Source organism: Phallusia mammillata, chromosome 8 (genome assembly GCF_965637545.1).
Source record: "Phallusia mammillata chromosome 8, kaPhaMamm4.hap1.1, whole genome shotgun sequence".
Classification (NCBI taxonomy): Eukaryota; Metazoa; Chordata; class Ascidiacea; order Phlebobranchia; family Ascidiidae; genus Phallusia; species Phallusia mammillata.
This window is the reverse complement of record NC_137259.1, coordinates 14,139,765-14,164,871: the sequence shown is the minus strand read 5'-3', so window position 1 is coordinate 14,164,871 and position 25,107 is coordinate 14,139,765. Positions and strand designations below refer to the sequence as shown.

The 25,107-nt window shown below is 35.4% G+C and overlaps 4 protein-coding genes across 4 annotated transcripts; 1 reads left to right on the top strand and 3 right to left on the bottom strand.

Annotated features, from left to right (window-relative positions):
• Positions 1-732: 732 nt before the first annotated feature.
• On the bottom strand, positions 733-5,068 carry LOC145205297 (uncharacterized). Its single transcript, XM_080077986.1, has 2 exons — positions 4,934-5,068; positions 733-4,529 (listed from the first exon to the last, which is right to left on the bottom strand). The coding sequence occupies exons 1-2, from the start codon at positions 5,054-5,056 to the stop codon at positions 1,953-1,955; spliced, it is 2,700 nt and encodes an 899-aa protein (XP_079934112.1). The 5' UTR covers positions 5,057-5,068; the 3' UTR covers positions 733-1,952.
• A 1,151-nt stretch (positions 5,069-6,219) lies between these two features.
• On the top strand, positions 6,220-10,220 carry LOC145204449 (uncharacterized). Its single transcript, XM_080076994.1, has 2 exons — positions 6,220-6,552; positions 6,843-10,220. Exons 1-2 carry the CDS (start codon positions 6,469-6,471, stop codon positions 9,396-9,398), a joined length of 2,640 nt encoding a protein of 879 aa, XP_079933120.1. The 5' UTR covers positions 6,220-6,468; the 3' UTR covers positions 9,399-10,220.
• LOC145204450 (uncharacterized) lies at positions 9,722-11,559 on the bottom strand. The gene has a single exon (XM_080076995.1). It carries the CDS (start codon positions 11,435-11,437, stop codon positions 10,151-10,153), a length of 1,287 nt encoding a protein of 428 aa, XP_079933121.1. The 5' UTR covers positions 11,438-11,559; the 3' UTR covers positions 9,722-10,150.
• A 968-nt stretch (positions 11,560-12,527) lies between these two features.
• Positions 12,528-25,054, bottom strand: LOC145204448 (integrin alpha-1-like). The gene is made up of 24 exons (XM_080076993.1): positions 24,816-25,054; positions 24,451-24,571; positions 24,052-24,172; positions 23,721-23,824; positions 23,326-23,515; positions 22,530-22,708; positions 22,376-22,443; positions 21,523-21,777; positions 20,601-20,834; positions 19,961-20,158; positions 19,200-19,488; positions 18,519-18,658; positions 18,164-18,378; positions 16,312-16,450; positions 15,757-15,867; positions 15,604-15,692; positions 15,172-15,270; positions 14,935-15,049; positions 14,563-14,673; positions 14,169-14,300; positions 13,851-13,964; positions 13,299-13,388; positions 12,965-13,099; positions 12,528-12,903 (listed from the first exon to the last, which is right to left on the bottom strand). The coding sequence occupies exons 3-24, from the start codon at positions 24,138-24,140 to the stop codon at positions 12,820-12,822; spliced, it is 3,180 nt and encodes a 1,059-aa protein (XP_079933119.1). The 5' UTR covers positions 24,141-24,172; positions 24,451-24,571; positions 24,816-25,054; the 3' UTR covers positions 12,528-12,819.
• Between the last annotated feature and the right edge of the window lie 53 nt (positions 25,055-25,107).

Genomic DNA, 25,107 nt, shown 5'->3' with positions numbered 1-25,107 from the left:
TGGAAGTTGCATTAAATCAAGAAGTACTTATGACACAAATGCTGGACAGAGCAAACATATGTCATAAGTTGCAATCTTTTGATAAATAAATGTCACTAATAATGATCATTATAAAAAAACAGTTTCGATTAACTAAGGACATACACGAATATACACACATACTGGGGTCAGTCCAGATTCTATTAGGTGTTTTACACTTCACAAGGATAAGAAAATGAAATATGTTTGACCCAAGCTTTAAAAGACCCATTTGATCTTGAAAATCTGTTTTGGTAACTCAATTACTGGAAATGCTGTAAAATTACCCTCAAGAAGCCACTATTTTTTGCCCATATTCTCAATGATAACTTTATCTTTTTTATCATCATATCACTGCAAGTACCTTACAATCCCATTTATATTTGGAAGATTAAATAATAGATGCAATGTACATTGTTTAGTATTTTCTATGTTTACCTTTTTTCACAGCCCTGTTGTCCTGTTAGGTACAGGATTATCATCATAAACTTGGGCAAACCTGAGAGTTTTTTTTAACTTCTTCTCTTATATAACTCTTTCCAAACAACATTTATGCTGTGACTTTTCTTTCAGTAAACACGAAACATTTTCTAATGAAGTTTTATGTACATGCATTAATTGAAGAATGGTAGTCCACTATATGGAGCAGAGTGATCAAATGAACAAAGGTCATGATTGCTACTGCAGTACAAGTAAAATAAGCTCAAACAGCAACTCCAAAATCCATGCAAACTCACATTTTAATTGTGCACAGAAATTGTTTTTCAAAAAAATTAAAACCCATATAGCAGGGGTGGCCAAACTGCGGCTCTCGAGCCGCATGCGGCTCTTTGAGCCTTTGATTGCGGCTCTATAACTGCAAAGTTTAGCCAAAAAATATTGTTGAGAAATAACTCCAAAAAAAGAAAGATAAACAGGAAAATATAACTTTCAAAACAGAATGGGAGGAGGAGTTTGCATTCATTAATAATGGAGGTAAACCTGTGTGTCTTATTTGTCCAGCTTCGCTCAATCATTACAAAACTAGTAACTTGAAACGTCATTACTAAACACAAAAATGTTTCCATCATGTCAGCCTAATTTCAAACATCTTGCAGCCCGGGTGGAGACACACAACAATCATTATTTGATAGCGTAGACTTCATTTTGCGTGATTAAATTCGTTTTTGATTTTTTGTCTTGCGGCTCTTTTTAAACTAAGTTTTGTGTCATGCGGCTTGAACATGAAGCAGGTCTGGCCACCCCTGCCATATAGGGTAACAATTTGTTTTCTCAAACTATGTGGTTTAAGTGAAGTAAAAAATTCAAAATGTGAGAAACATCAGTACAGAATATAAAAACAAGCCCAGATTTGAGTCAAGAGCTAATTAGTTCAACACAAATGTTTTAGTCAGTGATTTTTTTACCACATTGTCTTTGTTTTCATCAACAATGATTAAAGCAAATTAAAATGTATGTGCAAAAATGTTTCACCAATTAGATTGGACTTCCAGACCATCGGCTTAAAAGGACAGATAAAAAGATACACACATCAACAACTGATTAGGATATTTTTGGGAAGCATTCTGCATGTAAAACCCAGGAAATTGAAGCCACTGGTTTACATAGTCACCAGTCAATATACTGCACAAAATGACATTCTTTCTGCATAAATATTCAAGAATCATTAAGGATGGCAAATTATAAAAAGACAAGCAAATTGGAAAAGCATTTTACGAGTGATTTATACATTTTTTATGGTACGCAATATTGTAGATATATAAATCAGAAACATGTGAGCCAGAGTGTAAAACATTTTGCACCATTTCTTGATCACAGAATGATTATTTGGTGTACATTACTACTTATTTAAACACACACAAGAAAATTTTGTACACAGAAGTGTCAGGGCAAATGGCTGATTTTTTGTGCATATCTTGTAAGTGTACATTTATTCACAAATTTCCAATGTAAGTGTTGAGTTTGACTTTCAAGTGTGCCAAAGAGGGATGATCATTGCCATAAGCTGTCTGGCACATTTCTTTCACATTTGCTTTCCACGGTTCATTTAATCCATTGCCTTCTTCTGTGATTGCCCTTGCACAGTTCATTATTCCCCATGCATATGTCTTAGGCCTCTGCTTCAAGTATTTTGCAAAGTAAGACTCATCATCGCCATGTTTCTTTGTCTCAAAGGCAAATTTAAAAGCTTCAAAAGCTTGTGGATACATTCTTACAGAGGCATAATACTTTGCTGCCATTAAGACACAAGTTGGACCCATATCAAAACCTATTTGCTCCTTTGCTAGTTCCAACAGGTTTATGCACCATTCTTGTGCCTTCGGGTGGGGGATTGGTTGGTTTTCATGGCTACTGGTTTTCAGCTTTTTGTTGGCCGCTTTAACCAAGTACTTTGCAATGTTAAGTTTTGAGTAACTTGATAAAAATGTGGCCATGTACAATCCATCCTCAAAGTGCTTTAGTCGGTTTTCTTTGAGTTTTTCACAAGTAGAAATCACCTCATCCAGTCTTTTCTGTCGCTCACTGTTACTTTCATTTTCAACTCTGTTTTGTAGCATCCGTGGTACCTTGCAATTTGCAATGGTGATGTACTCATACAACAAACAAATATTTGTTTGTCGCCTAAATTCAACAGCAATGTAATGACTTAACTCTGAAGAGTATTGACACTGTTCAATTTCATTTTTTAGTTCCATATCCATTCTTGCCTTCCAGATATAAAGATCCTGTCGACCAATGATGTGAAGCACACTGCAAAAAAATTCAGCAAAGAAACATTTTCTGTACTCCTCATCTGACAAAAGATTCCCTGTTTCCCTGAGCAAGGTGATTTCTTTTGGCCCAAACGTACCTTCCTTCTCGACAATTTTCCATATGGGAGCAAGTTTGCTTTCTGCTTGATCTTTAGTTTTGTTAGGTGCCACAGCATACCGGTAGTTGTTTACACAATCTTCAAACTTTTCCTTATTGACTACGAGATTTATTTCCATAAGTTTGGAAATATACTTTGGATCAATTTTCTGAGATGCTGAAATACATTTTTCCACAACTTTTTTGGCAATTTTCTTTGGACTTTTTTCACCATCATAATCAAAAATGCTGCTGTCATGCTGGCTTTTGAAACAAGATAGAAACGACTGTCCAGACTGGCAAATCTCCCATGTTTCATCAATTGTACGTCGAAGAATTTCAAGTGCTTCTTTTCTGGTTGACTCATCTCTAGATTGCACAAGAGCTTGACCAAGCAGTGCTTGAAGTTTGAGTCTGCCCATGCAGATAATAAAATCATTTTCACTTTGATTTTGTAATTTATATTCCATTTCCAGAAAATTATGAGCATTCTGCAGCAAAGATTCAAAATGCTTACGAGCCTGCTTCAGTTCCAAGTCTTGGGCACTGTGACGGTTATCTTTGCTCAACATTTGACACAACACAAAAATGCTCCGTTCCAGGTATAAAACTACTTGTTTTTCGCTTTCTAATTGATTTTTCACAAACTGCAAGAAGTACTTGGGAATGCTAACACAGTGGTTGTCACTTCTTGAAAGTGGAAAGCCTAATTTTAAAGCTTGGACAAATCTGTTGGCCTGTACCAGCCATGTTTCAGATGTATCTTGCCCAAATTGGGTTACACCATCACTTGTCTGTTTGTTCACAAACTTTTGACAAAACCTTCCAATTATGAACAGCGGTATGTCATCATTGCATAGAAGGCTTAAACCTTTCAGGGCATGAAGAGGAATTGTTGCCGTGGGTTCATTTTTAGTTGTGTGCAATCTTTTAAAAGAATCGTGATTGTATTGGTTAGAGGCCAACATATGTAAACCATCATCATAGAAGAATAAACAAGATTTGCCAAGTTGTTCCTTCAATGTACAGTAGTTGTTGTTGTTTCTACTGCAGTACTCCATAGCAACTTTAAGGCACAAAGGATGGTCACCAAAATATTCTGCAATGTCAGCAGCACCTTCAGTTGAGCCAGGTTTTTTGTTCAAATAAGTGACTGATTCATCTCTTTTAAATCCAACAACAATTTCTTTTTCAAAATATCCATCAAGTGACTCCTTTTCTGCCTGTGAGAAGATCTGTTTGTTGTGCGAAATAGCCACCACAGCTTGACAATGATTAGTTTCCACTATTGCCCTTAAAACTCTGTGGTAATCGGAATCAATTTCAGTAAAACCAAACAAGCAAGGAATGTTGTTTTCTTTAAGTTCTTGGAGCAAAGCTAAAAATTTTTCCTCATTGTCATCATAAACTTTAGGGAATGAAAGACTGAATTTTCTTGTGGCCCTTTGAAAGCAATCATTAAGTGAAGTTGAAAAGTTGTGGCTATTTGTTTCTTTTTGGGGAAATGACCATACCAATGCCCGATTTTGTTTTTTCTGTTCATATCTGTCATGTAGCAAAGCTTTTAGAAGTTCTTGTTTTCCAGCACCTGGCCCACCACGAATAGTCAACAGCTTTTTGGAAACTAACTCTCCCTTCAGTTCAGTAAAAATGCTGGTTTCCTATAAAAGAGGATATGGAAGGATTAGTACAGAAAACAACAAACATTGCTTGGAAGGTTTTCTGTAAAAATGCTTTTCTACCATTTACAATTGTACATAATCAAACTAATATGCTTTTGAAATTATCCCTATTTCTTAAAAGATGGTTAGTTTAAATTTTATGCATCACATAACAATTAAAAAAATTATACATAGATGGTTTAGGAATCAAAGTTTTAGTGTCAAATAAAGAAAAAAGTTATTTTCTATTTTGTAGCGCTTACAACCTTGTAATTTAATTTTGTTATTTTTTGCACCAATTCATCCAATAGTTTTGATTTTGTAGAACTTGGCCACTTTTTGTGCTTGCAAATAGGTCAAACTGTTAGGTGATGTGTACATTTACATTTTACAACAATTTGTACCTGGAAATCAATAGACCTCTCAGTGACATTAAAAACTCCAGGCAGATCTTCATAAGTTCTTGGCAGTCCGTTTTCCATCATATATATATGATTTATATTTAAAACACTTCTTATTTCTGGCATGAAAAAGTAGTCAAATATTGGGTTTTAATATGACTATTAGCATCTTTCTACATGCACTATTAGTTGCTACCAGGACTTTTAACCGTTATTACAAATATAGGTAAAGGTCTTCCCAACAAACTTAACTTCAACCTCCACACCTAAGTAAGAATTGTTTTTGGGGGTAAAAACTACAAACCTGCTTATCCTACTAAACCAGCTTAGTCCAACCTAAGTAAGCGAAGTCAACCTTACCCAATGCTTAAAAAAAACACTAGTCAACCCTTAGCTCATGCTCAATACAGTGCAAGGGTGCCATCTAAAACTATGAGCCCGCTTAGCCCACACTTAAACTGCTTAGCTTACACTAAGGCCCTTTAGCCCACTATGTGCAGACCAATAAGCGCCCACTAGGCGCAGTTTAATCTCTATTTGGTCAGCTAAGTGCTCGGTTAGGCTCCTGAGCGCTTGCTTAATCCCTGCTACGCGTGAACTAAGCGGAACTGCAGTTTTAAACTTTATGGCCTGTTTAGTCCTCTAAGCGCCCGCTTGCTCGCTTAGCGTCTGTTATGGACTTTTTAGTCCGCGACGCCCTGGCTTAGCCCCTGTTTTGGCATGAGCTAAGCGGGTGTGCCAAATCTTTTTCGGTAACGTCTGAAACTGAAACTGAGTCCACTGAGCCCACGTCAAAGGGCTAGCGGAATAAACCAGACCGAGCGGCTATAAGCGCTAAGCTTAGTGGGCTGAGTGGGCTCACAGTTTTAGACGGCACCCACTATTTTTTTTCCTGCTCCTCAAAAATGGGGTTTTCCCATTATGAAATCCAAACAACGATTTCAGGGGAAAACCCTATTGGTACTGCACAAGGTTTTTCTTGGTTGCAACAAAGAACTCATTGGTTCAAACTACGTTCAAAAATTACCTTGCGAAAATGTTATACGCTGTCCATATACATTTTTATTATTTGTTGCGCAATATGAATACAAAAGCTTTTTTGTATTTACACAGAGTTAATAATTAAACTTTACTTTGGACAGGGAAAAGTTCTGCAAACGGCAAAGAATTTTTTGCGACAGTAAACTTTGAGCAAACTGTCTGAATCGGTGTATTATTACAGTACAAAGCAACGCGCAATCTCCTGTGCAGTAAATGTAATTTACAGAAAACGTTCTTTATTTGTTTGATCACAAGACCAGAGAGAAGTAAACAGAAAAGAGGAACTACATTCTCTAGCAAGTTGCCACTGTGGGACTGCGACCATAAGTTTCGTTGTGAAGTCCTTCCCCCAACAAAGATAGGATCTCTCCAAACAGCATATTGCGCAACTTGTATTATTTAGGTTTATTTGTTATTTTTTCAAAAAATACCCCACTTTATGTTTGTAGGTTATAGTTGGGAATCATTTAGAATCGGTAATACATTAACATTTCAACATGGCGTCCGAAGAAGATCGAACTTATGACGATTCTCCAGTTGCAAACAACCTTGACAAGTTTTCCAAACCATTGGATTTGCAGGTAACGAATGTAGCCTGAAAAATGGGTCTCATTACGATTCATATTGTAATTAGGATTAATTAAACCCAATTGTTGTTACTTGTTCTTGAAACTCTAGATTTTTTTTTCTGAACAAAACATTTCACTGTGTCTAATATGATTAATAACAATACCACAATAGTTGTTTAGTTACCAAACAGCCTACAATGTGTTGTAATTTGGTTAAATGACATTTGGTTTTCCTATTTCACATTAACAGATACTGTAGATTGATTAGATAAGACATAACATGTATTTCAATTGTTATTTAGATTACCAATCAGTTTTTGGAAACTGCAAACAACTTTGAACCACCAAGAAAAATATTGCTGGTTCGTGGCATCAGGGGAATTGGAAAAAGTTATTTTTTGCGATACATTGCACATGGCAAATATGAGGAAATGAAAAAGAAGGCTTCTGTAATATGGATGTTTGAAAAGATTGATATGCAGGAAATCGAAGCTCTCGAAATAGAATTGAAAAACAAATCTTTTCTGTTAGATTATAGGCCCCCTAACTCAGATTCTGATGCAGAAAGATTTTCTCATTTATTACAATATTTAAGTGAGCAAAAGATTGCCTCATTTTTTGCATTCTTATGTGTTAACACCCAAAACCAAGATAAGATTCGAAAAATCTTTGACAGCATCTTGCATTTGAATGCCAACAGCCAATGTATTGCTGTCATTGAGAATGAGGCAGTTATATTTACTGACCGAGAACTGACAAAGGTTTATGACAACAATGTTCAACAGGTTGAGTTAAAGGAATTTACGCAAACAGAAGCTGAAGAATACTTAAAAAGTGAACGAGAAGGTGTAAAAGAGCTTATTGAATACCTTGGATGCCACCCACTTCTTCTTAAAGCTGCATGGGAGTTACGTGCAGAAAAAAAGATATCTTACAAGCAACTGGTTGCTGGTATGGAGAAAGATCCCCAGCAGTGTTACACAGATTTTTTAGATGTGTTCAAAAAAAATCCAGAGTTATTACAGAAAAATCGAAAATCTTTGGAGTGTTTGCATGGCTTGTTAAATGGGGGTATGGAGGAAAAGTTTATGGAAATCCTTGAAACCCTTTGTCTAATTGGCACGGAAGATATTCCTACCAGAGTTGTAAACAAAATTTGTTCCCAGGGTTCAACTGAAAAGATCAAAGCACCTAATTGGGAAGAGCTTTACAGCAAGTTGTGTATGGTTATTCCCATCAGCTATTTTGATCATACAGATACTATCACATTGCCCAAGTTCTTGACTCAGCTGATTCTACAAAGACTTAAGAAAAACCCAGAGCAACTTGGCAACAGGCTGTTTTGTGGAATTCAGGTTTTGACAGGTTTGTTTAGTCGCGACAACCGGGTCTGGCTGGATGATGGACACCTTGCTAATACACAACAACACATTGATACAATTATGAAACATGCTGAACAGCACTTTGAAGTGAATTTTAGCATGAAAAAACAAGTGCAAGAAGATTTTTTTATTTGGATGGGAATGTGCAAACTGCATGCTCGTCTTGGTCAGGCCTATGTCCAAAGTCGAACAGATAAAAATTGGCAAAAAGCACTTGGCATTCTTCTGCAAGGAGCCCAGCGAATTTGGAATGTGGTTGATGCTTATACCAAACCAGGATTGACTCTTCTATGCTTTTTCAACAAGAGTGATCCGGATATACTGGATTTTGATGAAAATAAAAATGTGAATAAAGTAGCAATACAGATTGCTGACAAGTGCTTAAAGGCAGGGGAAAAAATTGAAACTGCGATGGTAGAACAGTATTTTAAGTCAAACATTAGGATCAGCAAGGCAGCATTTGAAGACTTTATCGACAACTTGGCTCACTCAACAAAAATCTCACTGGATCATGCTCGAAATCAACTTGTGGGAGTTCAACAGTCAATCTTGAAAGGTGCCGACCTTACAGAGGATCAGATCAAACAGCTTCAAGAAAGTGGGAATTTGCTTTCTGTAAAAAGTTTTAAGCAGGTGTTTTTGGCCGAGCGCATGTGTGATTTCTTTCACACTTATGGCAGACAGGATATCTATGTCTGGAAGGAAATGCAAGACACTGAAAATCAGTTACAAAAATGCAAGTACTACACAGAGTTGAGTCAATGCATTGCAAAAAGAGTTAGGGAAAAGACTGAGACTGGATTGCTCTTTGAGTTTATCACCACTTCCAACTGTAAGGTGCCTAGATCTTTACAAAACAGAGATGAAAACGAAACCAATCGGGATAAACTGGAAAGGTTTCGACAGGCTTACACTTTGGCTAACAGTTTACTTGCTGATCCAACAAAGTACTATGAGAATGGAATGTACATGGCAACTCAGCGTTCAACTTACACCAAGCTTAATGCCCAAAAGTATGCAGTGAAAGCAGCCAACAAGATGGTGGGAATAAATGAAAATGTACCACCTGATTCTATTGCCATTTGTGACAGCATGCTTGCATTAGCCAAGGATCAGATCTATCTGGATATGGGACCAGCATGTGTTATTATGGCAGCAAAGTTCTATGCATCTGTTGGGCAATTTCAAAAGTCGTTTGACACATTTGCAGCAGGATTTAAAACCGAACATGAAGGAAAGTGTTATGGCATTTTTCAACACTTTGATGGTAGGATAAATACATATGCATGGTCAGTTGCCAACCATGCTCGAGCTATTCATGCTGCCGTCCACAAGAAAGAGCAGGTGGATATAGATATGAGGCTTAAAGTGATGAAGCAATGCAAAACGGTTTATGAGTGTGGAAATGAGGACCTGAAAAAAGAATGGAAACATCAAATGAAAGGTTGGGAAGAATTGTTAAAGAAGGATGCCTGAACCAGTGCAGTTAAGCATTTGTAGAACTATGTGGCTCTCTTCATTGTTTATCAGATTTTCTTTAACCACTGTATCAATGCACTAAAAACTTTCATGCACTTTAACCTTCATCTTTTGTTGCCTTACTTTTAATTCATTTTAATTTTTGTGGCCAGGCATCATTATAACTTTTTTTTCGTTTTTAGGCTGTTAGCAAACTGTTATCTATGTACAGTATCTCTTCTGTTCCATTGAGTTCATCACATGTATGTAAAAAAAATGTTTTTCCATGCAAACATTTGGTGCCAGTGTTAGGATCGAATTGGTACAAATCACATCATTGCTGTAAATATGAACAAACTGTAATAAAACTTTTTGTACAACAAACAATATTTTTACCATATTTGGACTTTTGCAACAAGAAGTGCAAGCCTATGAAATGCCCTAGGCAGAAACACAAGTAACAGTTATTGTTTGCATAACAATACCCAAGTTTAGGCTTTTAATTTAAATGTCCAACAAGTTTTTTCTAATTATGTTACCATAGCATGAAGTATGACCTAATGTAACTGCTACCACTTAAGTTTAAAGTACAGTTTTATGGGCAGTTAAATTAGGAACATGCATGAATGGCACAGTTGTCAACTACTTATTACTATGCATATAAAAAGCAGTATATTCTGTTTGCAAAGGTTTCCAGCACACCAAAAGACCAAGTGGAAAAATAGAGCCCATTTCAGTAAAAGTTGAGCAATAAAAACACATACACCTCACTAAGAGGAGTCTTCTTCAAAAAAAATTCTGCGAAAATGTTTTTTGGCCATTTTAGTTTTAGTGTTGGCACCATGTCTAAACTTTCTTTTTCCAGTACTTTTAATCCTTGGAGATTGAAAATCCTGATCTGTTTTAGAAGTTAGTTGTTGGGAAACACAATCAACTAAATCAACTGCTGGTGATACTTGATTTTCATCAACAATTTTAGGTTGCTCCAGACAATGATACAGTTTTAAAGTGCCACCGTCTTTTTCGGTTGTTATGTAGTCTTTAAAATATTGGTGAAGTTTTTGAATATTATTCTCTTGGTCCACTTCAACAAGATGATTTCTTGCCATAGTCCTCCAGCGATCTTTTATTTGAACAGTTGATTTATGCTTTGGAAATGGATACTGCTCTTTTATGGCTGACCACTTTCCAAGTCCAAATTTGTACACACCAATCACAATGTAAGAATCAAGTTCTACGGACCACATACGTGACATTTTTGGGTTGAATCTTTTATTAACTTTTGGGGGTTTTGAAGTAGTTGGGTTTTTGGAATCAATAATTTCTGTTTGGCTCACTGGTTGACCATCTTTATCTTCACATGCCCATTTTTTCATACAACTGTTTATCTTGTTTTTATGCTCTATAAGCTTATCTTCTACATCTGGTGAAAGGTTTGGTGTTTCAGTTGGACCAAGTCGACTTTTTATTTGACTCAAAAATGGCTTCCGGATTTTTGTGTTAAGAAAAGCAAGTTGTTCAAGCATAAAATCTGCATAAGTGACATAGTTTTCGTTGATCTGTTTTTGAGTTACATCCGAACATGATTTACGTTCCTCATGACTTAATCTAGATTTAAACTGATCCAAAATAATTGCCGGACTTTTGGATTGTTCTTTGCATTTAAATAGAAGTTCTTTTAATGTTGCAAACCACATTGAATGATACACTTCAGCGCTGCTTTCAAACAAAGAACTGTGAGCTTCCAAAATTTCAAGTAACGTCTCCAAACTATTTTGATCCTGATTGACATAATATTTGAAGCGTTTCTCCAAACCAGTGCACACACGGACTGCAATAACAACCAGTAAAATGCGGCTGTAAAAGTCAGTTGCTTCTTCAATCGATTCCCCAGATAACGTTGTTGACACTCCAACGTGTTTTGCAACTTGCATGATTTTCCTTGTTGCAGATTTTAACAGGGTTAGCATTAAAGGTTTGTCATCAAAAGCAGCCAAAGCTTCGTACGACAGAGCGTCGGCTAGCCACTTTTTACAAATTGACTCCCGACTTTCCATCACTTAGGTTTAATCGGCTGAAACCCCAACCCGAACTTCCAATCGCACCTATTCTTGGTCGAAATTTACAATTTTTGCTTTTGGCGCACTTTCATTGTTTTTGCGCGTGTCGCGTATCGCTTAGTAAAGTGTCGCGTGGTGATATTTATTTTTTGATTTCTATTCTACAAATCTTGAGTCGCAAGTTAGCTAACTTGCTGCAACTTAATTTATTCGACAACGGCGCCCCATACATGATTCGCAAGAAAATCAAACACCTAAACTGTAAAAACATTTAATGCAAGTTGGTAATGTGGTGTATCGTGTATTACAGAACAAATAAACGCAAATATCATACGAGTGATTGTGATTGTGGTGTTTAAGCTAAACGCATAGGGCACTGTTTATACAAAGCGCCATAGTCGCGCCAGCGTTCACTGAGCGCCAATGCAAGCTCATTTCACTACGAGAACGCTCTCGTAGGCAGTAATGCTGCTAGTCGCCAGGCATGACTTTACTTTATACGATCCGATAAAGCGACTCATTTCATAAGACTGCAGATTGCACCGCACTGCAAGTCAACACATGTTGGAGGCACTGCCCCAGAATTTCACATGTGCATTTTCCGTTTGCCCGCACCAAACCGTAAACCGTAGCCAACCCTGCCAAGTACTATAGCTCTTACGTATTCGAATTTCTAGCACGCGCCAGATGTCAAAACGAATTTCATTTTTAAACACCTCTACCTGCATGCCACCACACCAAAGACTCGCTCTCCGGAAAAGCACTTTTCGGCGGGGTGGCCTGTGTGGTGTATCGTGTATTACAGAACAAATAAACGCAAATATCATACGAGTGACTGTGATTGCATAAACGTTTTATTTCGTCATCGTCACCTTTTCAGTACTCGACCTTAAATGCCAGTTGTCGCTGTTAAACACCTTAAGCACGATTGTACAGTTGCGTCATCGTCACCTTTGCCACTATATATTCACATGTGTTGTAACTCTCACTTTTAGAATGTAACTCTCCCTTATCTCTCATCTCAATAAACTAACCTTTAGGTTAAACGCCGTCTTCATAATCGGACTAAGCTGAGACAAGCAGTAGCTCAGATAGGCAAGGACTTAGAGTGTAAACATTGACAGCGAAAGATACTTCTGTAGTAATAAGTACGACGTCATCAGGACCAACCCCTACAGAAATGCTATCAACATATATTACAAGACACAATTTACGTGTTCCAATACAAATAATACAAAGCACCAATCACAAAGCCACATTGAAACTGCTGAGTTTAGATGAAGAATCAAAACAGTCATGGTCACTGACAAAAACTATTATTCATATTGTAGCAGCCATCGTTTTACATTTTATCCATTTAGCTTCAACCTAAGTCAATTCTACTCAATAACACTTTGTGAAGCTTCCCTTTGTATTTGTTGGGCTTGAAGTAATTCACCATAATGACTTCCAAAAAAGCCAGCCTAAAAGCACAATAAACAAAATATTTACAAGTGGAAGAAATACTAAAGATGATAGACCTACCTTCCAAGCCAATATAACAAGCAAAATTAGCATCAACAGGCCACCAAGAACAGATCCGATTATTATCCAGATATTTACAGGTGATTGAGAAGGTTCTTCATCAATGGGAGTGTATTCAGAAATAAAGGTGCTTATCTGAATAATTTAAAGGTGTTTTATACGTGCATACACAACATGATTTTAAACATTGTGATAATTATAAGAACCATGTAGGTATACATGCAAAAAAATAAAATTACTACATCCAGTAACCCTTTGAAAAATAATTCCTCATTAACAATTTTCTATGTAGTATTTGACTAACTTATTCAACAACACGACAAAAGTTACCAACCCTATTAGTGTAAGATCCGTTCCCTTCCAACAATGACAAGTGAGATGTATTTACATAAAAATTACTAAACAATCTGGTGGACGAACTTTCCTGAAAATGGAGAAAAAAACACATTAAAACTCTGTGCTTTGTGCATGAATTACTACTATTAATGTGATACATATTTTAGCAGGTGTTAAAAAACAATTAAGATAATATTAAATAAAATATATAAAACAAACATAAATACTCCTAATTGACTTTTAACTGATCCCAGTACTTCACAGTAAGAAGCCTTTTTAGAAAAAGCATGTGATAACAACTTACAATACATGTTTAAGCACCTTAAAAAAAGCTGAATCAAGAAATGAAAACAGAATCAAGAACAAATAAAAATATTGCAACATGCAAATGAAGAACATCCACACTGGTACTGGGGTTTTCTATTTTCTGGTACAGGCCCAAGGTAGCAAATCTTTAATGCCCTTGACTTGAATAACAGGCAATTAAACAACAGTGACCTCCAAAAGCTTTAAATTTCTAAATAACAATTGTTATGCAAAATGAACTTACATTGAAAAACGTTGGCAGCCACACTTTTAGCCTGGCAGAAACAGTCACTTCGGAGAATTCTGCCAAGTTTGAAACCAGACAATACAAGCTTTGGCATTTTACATCTGAACACCTCTAGAGACAAAATATGTATTTTTACATAACTTTGCAGTATCTATGATTAACCTGGACAAAAAAAAAACATACTGTCAAAAGATGATTGCTTTTATCTGATGTTATTAGAAGGTTGATTACTAAGAGCATTTGCGGCCATTAACATTATCAATATGTATATTTTATCTATTTGCAGTGTGATATACATAAAATCTCACGACTTACCATGTTTGTTGTAGCAACGGTTTCTTCTGGATAAGTCAATAAATGTCTTGTGTCATTACTTTTTGAAACAATTTCCGGCAACTCCAATGTGTTGGTGACATTTTTTGTGTCACACTTGCACACCGAAGATGGCTGCAAAAACAACTTGGTATAAGAAAAAAAAGTTTTTTTTATCAGATCATGTTGCACTGTTTTCTGAACTAAACCTTATCAAAAGTACCAAGTTAAATATAAACACTTTTTTGAGTTTGCTGTTGACTCAAGCATAAATCATTTGTTTTCATAGACGGTGTTCAACTGAATATACCCATATGTTACGAAGACACAGGAATTATTAGAAACAACTGTTTGTTGCAGCATATAGGTTTATCAAGTATATTGTCAAACAACTTACCTCACAGTTAAAATCTACAAGATAAAATAAAGGTTCATCTTCTTTGGTGTGTGATGGCCATTTGAAGATCATTGGAAGGTTGAGCAGTTTTAATGGATTGTTGTTAATCAACTAAAATGAAATGTAGACTTTAGGGATTAGTTTAATGTTCAAAAGTGAATCACATTTGAAAGCTAATATTTAACTTTTACAAACTAGATTTTGGGTCACTTTAGCACTTTTATCAAAGCCAAAGCTAAAAATTTTGCTTAAGCTTAAGTTATTTACACAATAAACTTTACAATATTTGGCATTTGTATCATGTATTCCACAAACAGTTCAATGGCTTTGCTGCAAACTAAAAAATATAAATCAAATTAAGATAGTTCTTACTGTATAATGATGAGTTACATCTGTATCATTTCCACCCAATACTTCATCGCTGAGACTAACAACAAATTCGGCTTTCTCAGTTTTGTTGTAGTAAACATTGACTGGCATTGACTCACTGCAAAAAAATACTGATGAAAACACACACAACCACAAACAAAATATTCAAATGTTACCAAACAGAAAACAAGTTCAAAAAATTTATAAATTGATAGATTTTAAAGTGAAAAAAAAACTTACCCTGCAAGTATAAGTGGCACAGAGTACAAAATTGACTTAGAAAAGTAAAATGTATCCTTAGATATCCCAGCAATTTCCAATGGAGAACCTTGATAGTTTCTACAAGTGTGTTAAACAGGTTATGCTTGAAATAAATTTTATGCTTGAACTAACTTTTTGTACTATGATAAACTATATTAATCATTGCAATTACAGAGCAAGAAACGGAACACATCCAATGAAGGAAAGCTTTTGTTTTTGAGGCCATTGCCTATGTTTTGGTATTCGTTGCTTTAATAATAGCTTAATAAATTTTTTTATGAATACTATGAAAAAATAGCTCTGTTTACAATGACCCAATGTCACTAAACTTAAATAAAATTATGAGTCAAACACATGCTCGGTTTGAGCATTAACTTCTTGCAAATCTGAAAAAACAGTTAGTGAACATACTTTGAAAACACAATTCCGGCAATTTCAATCTTATTTTGTGTCAAATCTTCAGTGAGAAATCTCGTGTCATACTGAAGAATAAATCGACACTGGTGAACAAGAAACATGTTACATTGTGATGTACATCCAAACTTTAAAAATAAATGAACTCACACTGGCTTGGCTTTCTAAAATGTTGTTGAGAGGAAGTGTTGGGTTGTGGATTTGCAAACTTGTCGTTTCTTGACCTAATGTAGCTGAGTTGGCAACGCAACTTCCAACTACCTAAAAATGCCGAAAAAATCTTCAAGCAAAAGTTTTCAAAATAAAATATCCCCAATTACAGGCAAAAAAAGTTTTTTAGGCATGATTAATGCAGTAAAGAAAAACGTTTGGTCTTTAAAATCTGATACTGTAATGGGTAAAAAAGAGAAAAAATTTGAGCCTCTGTTATAAAGTGTTATAAATTGGATTATAAACGGAATTACAACAGAAAGATCCAATGCTTCATTTTGGAGCTGAGACAGATTACACCATAACTGCATTAGGTGTAGAACGACATTGAATTTACTGCTGTTAATAATGGCATTCCACTAAAGTACTTTAAAGACTGAAAGTACATAACTTGGATTATAAGGTCAAGTAGAGTTCCTTTGACCTACAGAAATTAAACTTAAACATAACCAGGTGACAAACAAACAAAATTGATTCCACCAACATATCTATTACCTTGCTTGGAGCAATAGATCCAGTAATATTGACAGTTGTAAACGTTGAAGGATCTGGTCCATTGTTTTTAACTGTCACTTTCACAGAAACTAGAGAAGAGGGTTCATATATGATAATTGGATTGACAGAGTCTGGAACACTGGAAAATATGACAATTGGTTAAAACAAACAGTGATTACATTACCTAAAAACATGAGTAGAGCATTAACATAACCTCAAAACTGTTTTTTAGCATGTAGTAGATCAGGGGTGCCCAACCGGCCAATGCCCAAGAGCCACATTTGTTATTCTGTTACCACAAAGAGCCACATTGTAAACATTGGCCAACATGAGCGACCTGTATTAGCCAGATTTATTCCAAATGTCGCACACAAACATAATAATGACACAATTTGACTTGTACAGACCACGTGCCAGTCATGTTTAACAATGAATGATTTGCACTGTCTTACACACAATCTCTCATTTTAACGAATCCCACAAACAAAAACATACAAATTAAAAAAAAAAATTCTCTTACTATCAGTAACGGACGGTGAGATTCATGTCTGGTGAGGTACTGAAATCTTTTTTTCTCTGCCTTTTTGAAGGCGAACTTGACAAAAATTGCTTACCGGTACTTAAAAGATTTTCCCTGCTTTGAACTTTGCGGTACTTTCATCTAACGCGCATGCCCCCCAAAGTAGGCGTCGAGTTTTACAAAAATGCAAGGTGGTGAAACTAAATTCATTGCGACGTCACCAATGCATTCAACACCAACAGACTGCCCATAAAATAACATTGGTCATAACCCGAAAAACAACAGATTGAAACATTATTAATTTTGGAACACGTTGTTGTAAATATTGCTGTTGCTTTGTGTCTTATTTGCATTGTACAATGAGGAATCATTCATTGTTCAACAATTGAATATGTGCCATCATAATCAAGCCATTTAACTATTAAGGTTGCAGTTTCAAGGCAAGGTTTGTGGCCAGACCGATAGTAAGTTTGTTTAAAAGCAAAATGTCATAGCCACAAACTAACCAAAAAATCCGCAGTGGCCCCAAACTTCCACAACAACGTAAGAGCCGCATAAAACGAGGCAAAGAGCCGCATGTGGCTCGCGAGCCGCGGGTTGGCCACCCCTGTAGTAGCTTGTTGGTTTCATCATGCAATGCCATGCATAATAGTATACATGTCATCAAGATTCAAAGTTATGTTACAAAACTAGATTAACCAATAGGGATGAGCCGAGCCAAGCTGAACCTGAGTACATCCCTGTTCTTGATGCTCGGTGTTCAGCCAAGCAGTTGCACAAACTGACTCCAGCGTTAAATTTGCATATTTATGCCCCGGTAACATTCGAAACTAGTGTTCAAAACGGTATCCAAAAAAGACTGTTTTTTAAATGTGGCGGAAAACACAAAAAAGTACTTCTTGGGCCTGTACAGCTTAATACATTGCTGGAGACATAAGAGACTTGGAAAGCTCCAAATGAGCATGGAATTAGCAATGTTTGTGACGTAAACAATCCACTGAGCATTAACATGAGATGTACTATGTTTGACGAAACATGCATGTTCTCTTTGCAGTTTTGGCCCATCCTATTATCCAATGTCATATTGGAAACCACTGTTCTCTTAAAATTTACCATGTGTCTAGGGCAGGCATACACACATATAGCTAAATGAGCTAAATGAGGATACAACTTTAGATGTGCATCCTGCAGGTACATATAAGTTTGTGTACAACATAAATTCTACTTGTTTTCGAGCAGTGAACAATCACACAACTTACAGACAACATTGATTGGGTTTGTTCGCATTTAAGGCAGTAAGTTTGGAAACATTCAATATTCAGTACAACTTACGAATATGTTGCAGTCATTGATAAGTTGCTTTCGCAGGTTTCATTCTCGCAGATGGGTTTCACCAACCAGATGTCTTCCACATAGTTAGGTGCAACTGGATCCAAAACTGGTGACATTACAACATCTGTGTGTTCCTCAGTAAATGCATAGGCGACTTTGATTTCTATTGGTTGTGATAATGCTTCAAGATCATTGAGATTAGCAAATGGAGAAGGCTAAAAAAACAAAGTAAAAAAGCATTCTATTTGAACTAGATAAAGTATATCTAAATACCTAATGAATCATTTTTATGTCAATCAGAAATTAAAAATTTGTTCTCCTTTTATCTGAGAAGTATTTTTTGTAATGAACTTACATTTATTTTAAGGTTGCAGATCCAACAAATTTCATCCTCTGAGATCTGTAACACTGCTTTTTCATTTTGTTTGTCAACTAGTAATAGTCTTCTGTCAGCTAACAGTTTTGTGGCATCAACATCAATATCGTATTGGATATCTGCAGGAAAACAATACATAACAATATTTGAGTGAAAAAGGATGATAAACAAGTTTATTTGTAAGTCTGTAAAACAAAACTCAGAAAAGTTAAAAGACAATCTTAATTTTTTCTAAATTTTTGTTATAGCAGTCTGGTATTCAGTGATTAATGTTTGTAAATTATAAGCAAACTGCAGACAGTGCACACTGTTTTGACCTATAAGGTCACATCAGTGCAGCTGGTGACAAGATATAGGCCAGATTGGCTAGTATAGCCCTCTAATAGCACTCTAGTTTATTAGGAGTAACAGGTATAATACCTTGTCACCAGCTGTGCTAAAGAGAGCATGAGACCTTACTACTTGAAACAGCCTTCACTGTACACAACTTACTTACCATTTACTGGCTTCATGCTTTTATGTTTGTAAATTGTTAACAACAAAACTGTATATGTTTCAGACATTTTTATAATCACTTGCAAATAAGAACAATAACAAAGATTAATAAATAATTTGAATCCAATTGTTTTACTGTTGATGTTTAAAGGTAAATATATTTACCAAAAACTTGAGAAGTATTCCCAAATCTGTAGCTAGCTTTCATGCAGACATTAAACTGGGCGCAAAGCTCAGGAGAATCCAAAAGACATTCCAACACATTTATAACACTGACGTCTGTCTCAATTCGAGCCATAACATCAACCACTGGCCTAGAACGAAGCACCACAATGGTGTCACTAGATGGGGCTGCAACAACTACATCTGGGTAGCCATCAAAATCCATATCCTTTCCTCCGAAAGTTGCATACCCAAAGTGCCGAATGGGACCAAATACAGAACCGGATATTCTCTGAAAAGTTGAATAACATTGAAAAACAATTCAAACATAATTTAGGAAGTAACAAAAACAAGAAAAGTGGTTTCCATATATATTTCTGTTTTATAAGTTCTTTATCCTATTGAACAATTTACTACACAACATTTGACTAACTAATATGATTGTTTTTGCAAGCAAAACCAATAGGTCTTCACGCACATATTTATGTCAATTGATTATGGTACAAAAATGATGCAATTATTTTTAGATTCTGAAGGAGAAATTATTAGAAAGCATTAGGTCCAATGTAAACCTTTATATTTTTCAGTAACAAAAACACTATATATACACTTCAGAAAAAGGATCCATAATATTAATGATAACTGACAATCCAATTTTTATGTCCATGTGTAACTAAAAACAGAAATATTGATAAAAGTCATTCAATGAAGCCATACTAATATGATACTATTTCTACAGAAAATTTTTTGATAATAATGTTTACCTCCATATATTTGTTGCTAAAACCATGTTCTGATCCGAAGTACAAATAAACAGCACCAGTAGCATCGTCTTCATGTGGTGCACCTATTATAATGTCATCATAGCCATTTCTGTCGACATCCCCTGCGATCATTAGCGACATTCCGAACCTGGAGCCACCTTTGTTTGAACCCATTAGCACATTAGAAGAAATGCCACCCTAAAAAAAGATCATACTTTTTTTCAAGCGTACATATTTGTTTAGGCCTTATACCTAAAATGTGAAGACTGTGTCCACTGTTTGCAATATTAACAACCACTTAATTGATAGTTTTCGAACTAAGTTTTATGGAACAGAAAGGGGTTTATGGGATGAGGGGCACAAAAGCAGAAATCAGTAGCATTTTTGAGTTCTTCAAAAGTTGCTTAAATACTCACCTAAAACTGCCAACCTAGGTACCCAAACTTAATTCTTGTTTGATTTATCCTTGTTATGCCACACCAATTTTAATTAAACGAAAAGACAGAGACAGAAAAATTTAGACAGAATAATTCAGTGAAGTTCAGTTGAAATTTAAGCAATTGTTGGCAACCAAAAATTTAGTTGTTAATTTACCACTACACTTTTGTTTAAATTGTATTTAAAAATTCCGTTGACTTACAGGTAATGATAGCAAGGGATCCACTGGGTTGTTGATAAAAACAAATACTCGTCCTTGATCAAAACTTCTTTCTTCACTGTACAAGGGTGATGAAACCATTAAATCATCAAGCCCATCATTATTAGCATCAACAGTCAACACTGAATGACCGAAGTAGGCACCAAGTTGGCAATATTCTCCAGTCGGTTTTACTTTTATGTGGTTGTTATTGTTGCTTGCTTCATAAATTAAAACCTGTAAAGAATAGTGAATTTGTGTTATGCAAGAGTTGTGGTGCTTGTTCCAAACACATTTCTCATTAAAAACACGATTTACTAAAATATATATGACACTTTATACCAATTACACAAAAAAAACATCCAAACATAATGAGGGCACAAGGAAAACTATATATTAACCTAATGGTATTTGTCCTACCCAATACAAATGAATTTAGAGAATGGACATATAAGATATTTGTATTTAACTGTTGCATAATTACATAACCGTTACATAATATACAGTATTGGTTGAGATCACCTTCTGTGGCTAAACAACGATTATCAACTGCAGCTCTGTTACATTTATTAACACTTTTTATTTGAAGATGATGGAAAAGCATTTTGGCCAACATATTATAAATTAAAACTCAAATCAATGTTCACTGTAATTTATTTTTTCTTTCCTTTTTGAACATCTTTTTAAACACTTTGCATTGTTTAATGCAGTTTGATATAACTTTTATAATTCTTAACTTAACTTACAGTAAACTCATGTACAATATGTCATATCTGACACCTTTCACAAATTTTAAGTACATTTCATAGCCATAGTAAACATTTTGAATATGTATATGGTGTTGGGATTGGATTGTTTGCAGTAAATTTACAACCTCATGGACCCTACAAAAAATTAGATTATTGATTTATTTTACAACACTTACAATTCCTTTGGAGTCAAATCTAGGCATTCCAGCTACAACAAATTCAGTGCCATTGGGGAGAAATTTTCCACTTGACAATGAATAACCAAGGTATGAATCATGCAAAAACTGAAGGTTGTATGTTATGTCAGAAGTATTGTACTCCGCAAAGTCATCAATGTCCAACCGATAATATTCAGGACCAGCTCCACCATATGAAAAAACAGAACCAATTCGATCAAAAGAACCAGGAGCTCCGAGAAAAATGTTGCTGGTCTAAAGAATAAAATTGTGATTTCAAGCTTAGAGCTATGGTTCCCTTTACTGCCTTTTCAGTCACTTAGACGTAATATGGATTATACTGTTCAGAGTTGCACTACCTGCCAAAATGAAGAAATTATGAAGCATGTACATTTACAAAACAAAACACTTTTGTTTGAATCGACTGGGTTCTGTTTAGTGGCAGGGATGAAACACTATATTATTTGATCCACAGTGTGCAAACTACTCACTGTTTTATGCTTACAAGTATCTGCCATCGGACTGCTTAGTTTAGTTCAACCGATTTGATTTTATGCTGCTAAAATGTCCTGCTCAGTGATACACAAAAGGTCTGGAAAAGGTTACTATTCATTGTGTAAACATTGACTCTTAAACATTAAAGTAAAATTTCTAGATACTGTTATATAATGATTCGTACATTTAGGCATACATAAATAAAGTATTGTGCAATAAACCTGATTTTTAATAACTGGTATTTAAAACAGAAAACATTCGCTCATCGCATGCTTTTGGTATAATGACCTGTAGGTTGTGTACCCCAATAAACATAAGCATCAGGAAAAAATCTGGAAAATGATTGTATAATTCTTACCTCGGATATGTGTGTGGCAATACCTTGCTGAGATTGTGCCAATTCATTCGTTGCGTTCAAATTTGCCCCTAAAAACATGCAAATAGAATACCTGCTATTTGCTTACATAACAGACCAAACAGTTTACAAAACCTCTTAGTTAGGTTTAATTTACCTTCCAATATAGTTATGGCAGATTCAATAATAACTTGTCGAAGAGTTTCCAACAGACTATCCAGATTTTTAAAGGAACTGACTTCTAAGACATTTTCTTTTTTCCCAGCAATGGAGAGTAGTTGCTCACGACTAAATTGTCTACCCACTCCAACTGCCACCATAGTTACTTTCCCATCTCTGCAAATTGATACAAAGGTGATTGGTATAACAAGTAGGAAAGAATATGTTTTGCCAATCACAAATTATGAAAGGGAAACACTTTCTTAATGTTCAATGCAAAATAAAAAAATCACACCATATGTAACAACAGTTGGTAGAGCGTGAGTCATGGGCTAGATTTTTCTAGTCTTTGCCTTGCCACATGGACATGCTTGGGAGACTGGTTTGATTCAGTATTACCCTTAAATTGGCCTGGAGTACTATTATATAAAAAAGTATGATGTGATCACTAGTCTGCATGGACGCTTCAGGGCTGATCCCAGTATGACTGTATTCATTTTAGCTGGTCAATAATCGAACTTGCAATCCCCTGTTATGAAGCTGACATGTCCAGCATACAAGAAAGGCAACAGTGCTAGTGATTTCATATTCAGAGAGTTCACCACTGAGCCTGTGTTGCTCAGTTAGTTCGAATCCCACCATAGATATTTCTTGTCTCTGCCTTGCGATATGAGAATGCTTAGAAGCCACCTTCATTCGGATAACAGCAGGTGAAAGTTTAAAATCATGAAAACATTACTTGCAAAACTTATTAGCAAACAGCCCTTTCCAGTAGTAGTTTTATTGTAAGTCACCTCTGTTTCTTAGCAACATCAGCCAGGGCAGCCTCAGAGCCCTTGTCTGCTTTTCCATCTGTTACAACAATCATCATCTTGGGAACATTCCTTCTGGTCAAGTCTCGATGAAACTCGATGGCTGCTTGTTTGATTCCAAGAGGAGTTTTTGTTGCTCCACCAAATGCATGAGGAATATTGATAATAGAAGCTTTAAGTAAGTAAAATAAACAATAGGAAATAGTGTTGTTTCACATTATTTTATATTTTATAAATACTTCTAGCAAATTGCCAGTTTTTTTATGTGAACTAGTAGACAACATTATAAACTCTGATTTGGGAATTGTTTATAGATGATGGCACTTTAAACAACTGCCTGTACCCCAAAGTTCAAACAACCTTTTCTCTCTCAATACCTGTAAAGTTATCGTATGGGTGATGCTTTAATTCCAGTTTGATGATGGACTTTGTTGCAAAAGTCACCAAACCAACATGGACAGTTCCTTTATCAATGCTTTTTCTGAAAAATACTTAAATCAATTAAAAATTCAAATTTAAGATTTTGCATCAGCCGCAACAATTAAATAATAAAGCATGTCACTTTTTACATCTACTTGTGCCATTGTTATCTGCATTAAATTTTTTTAAGACATTTTAGTACAAAGTATTCACTGAATAAAAGTTAACTTAAAAAGGTTTGTAAAATGTAAATATATAATGTCTTCCATAAAAAACACTTTAACAAACCTAAAACTTCTCAAAACTTCTGTAATCCAAACCAATGTGACGTTAAAATCTCCATGCAAAATACTTGCAGACTCATCAAGGACAAACATAACATCCAGCTCAACATCCCCAGCAGGACAAGCTAAAAGTAACAGATGTGGTTTGTTGGGGGAGTCTGTCTTTTATGACATGTTGCACTGATGGCTAATAATTTGCAACAAAACTTTGAAGTTTACTGACAATAAAACAACATTAAAATCAACCAAGTCCATATTTTGTGTTCAAAATATTAAGCAACACAGGCTGAAGTTGCACATTGCTCATTAACTGGTAAAGAGATGAAGCATAGTAAACTAACAGCTGCCATACTCTGCAGAATTGCCATCTCAAATGAAAGCTCTACAAAAGGTTTAAACATACATGTGTCAAATGTTGACAAGATTGGTGTTGATTTGTCTCCTTCCACTGTGTAACAAGCTCCAATCTGTCTCTGTTCAATTCTTGCATTCCAACAGTTAAAGGAAAACTGTGGCCCGCAAACCTTTACACAAGTGCAGAATATGATAGTTACAATTAAAAAATATATTTACTGTTAATGTAGAGAAATAACACTTTGTTTTGGCACAGAGAAAACAAATTTAAAAAAATTCATGAAAAACAAATTACTCACAGAGCTATAGATGGAGAATACTTTGAATGTAACATATCAAAAAGTTTAGTTTATATAATTTACATACTGTTTTGTATTATTTTACTGTTTAATTCGGCATAGGCAATAAACTTACCAAAACTTTGTCATCATTCTCAGCAACAGATAAACCAATTCCACCAGGTCGTTCTAAACAAACGAGATAAAAAGCACTTACAATAAACGAAAATTAAGCAACTTATTATACACTACAGCAGGCAGCAGCGGCTACCCCACATTTAACAGTCAAACACAACTAATGGTACGCCCGATCAATTATTTGCACTACAGTACTTTTGTAACTTATTCTATACACAACAAGTTTTCCACGGGATTTCCCCGCCACAACAGAATACGATTTAGAAAAGCAATCAAGCATAACATTTTAA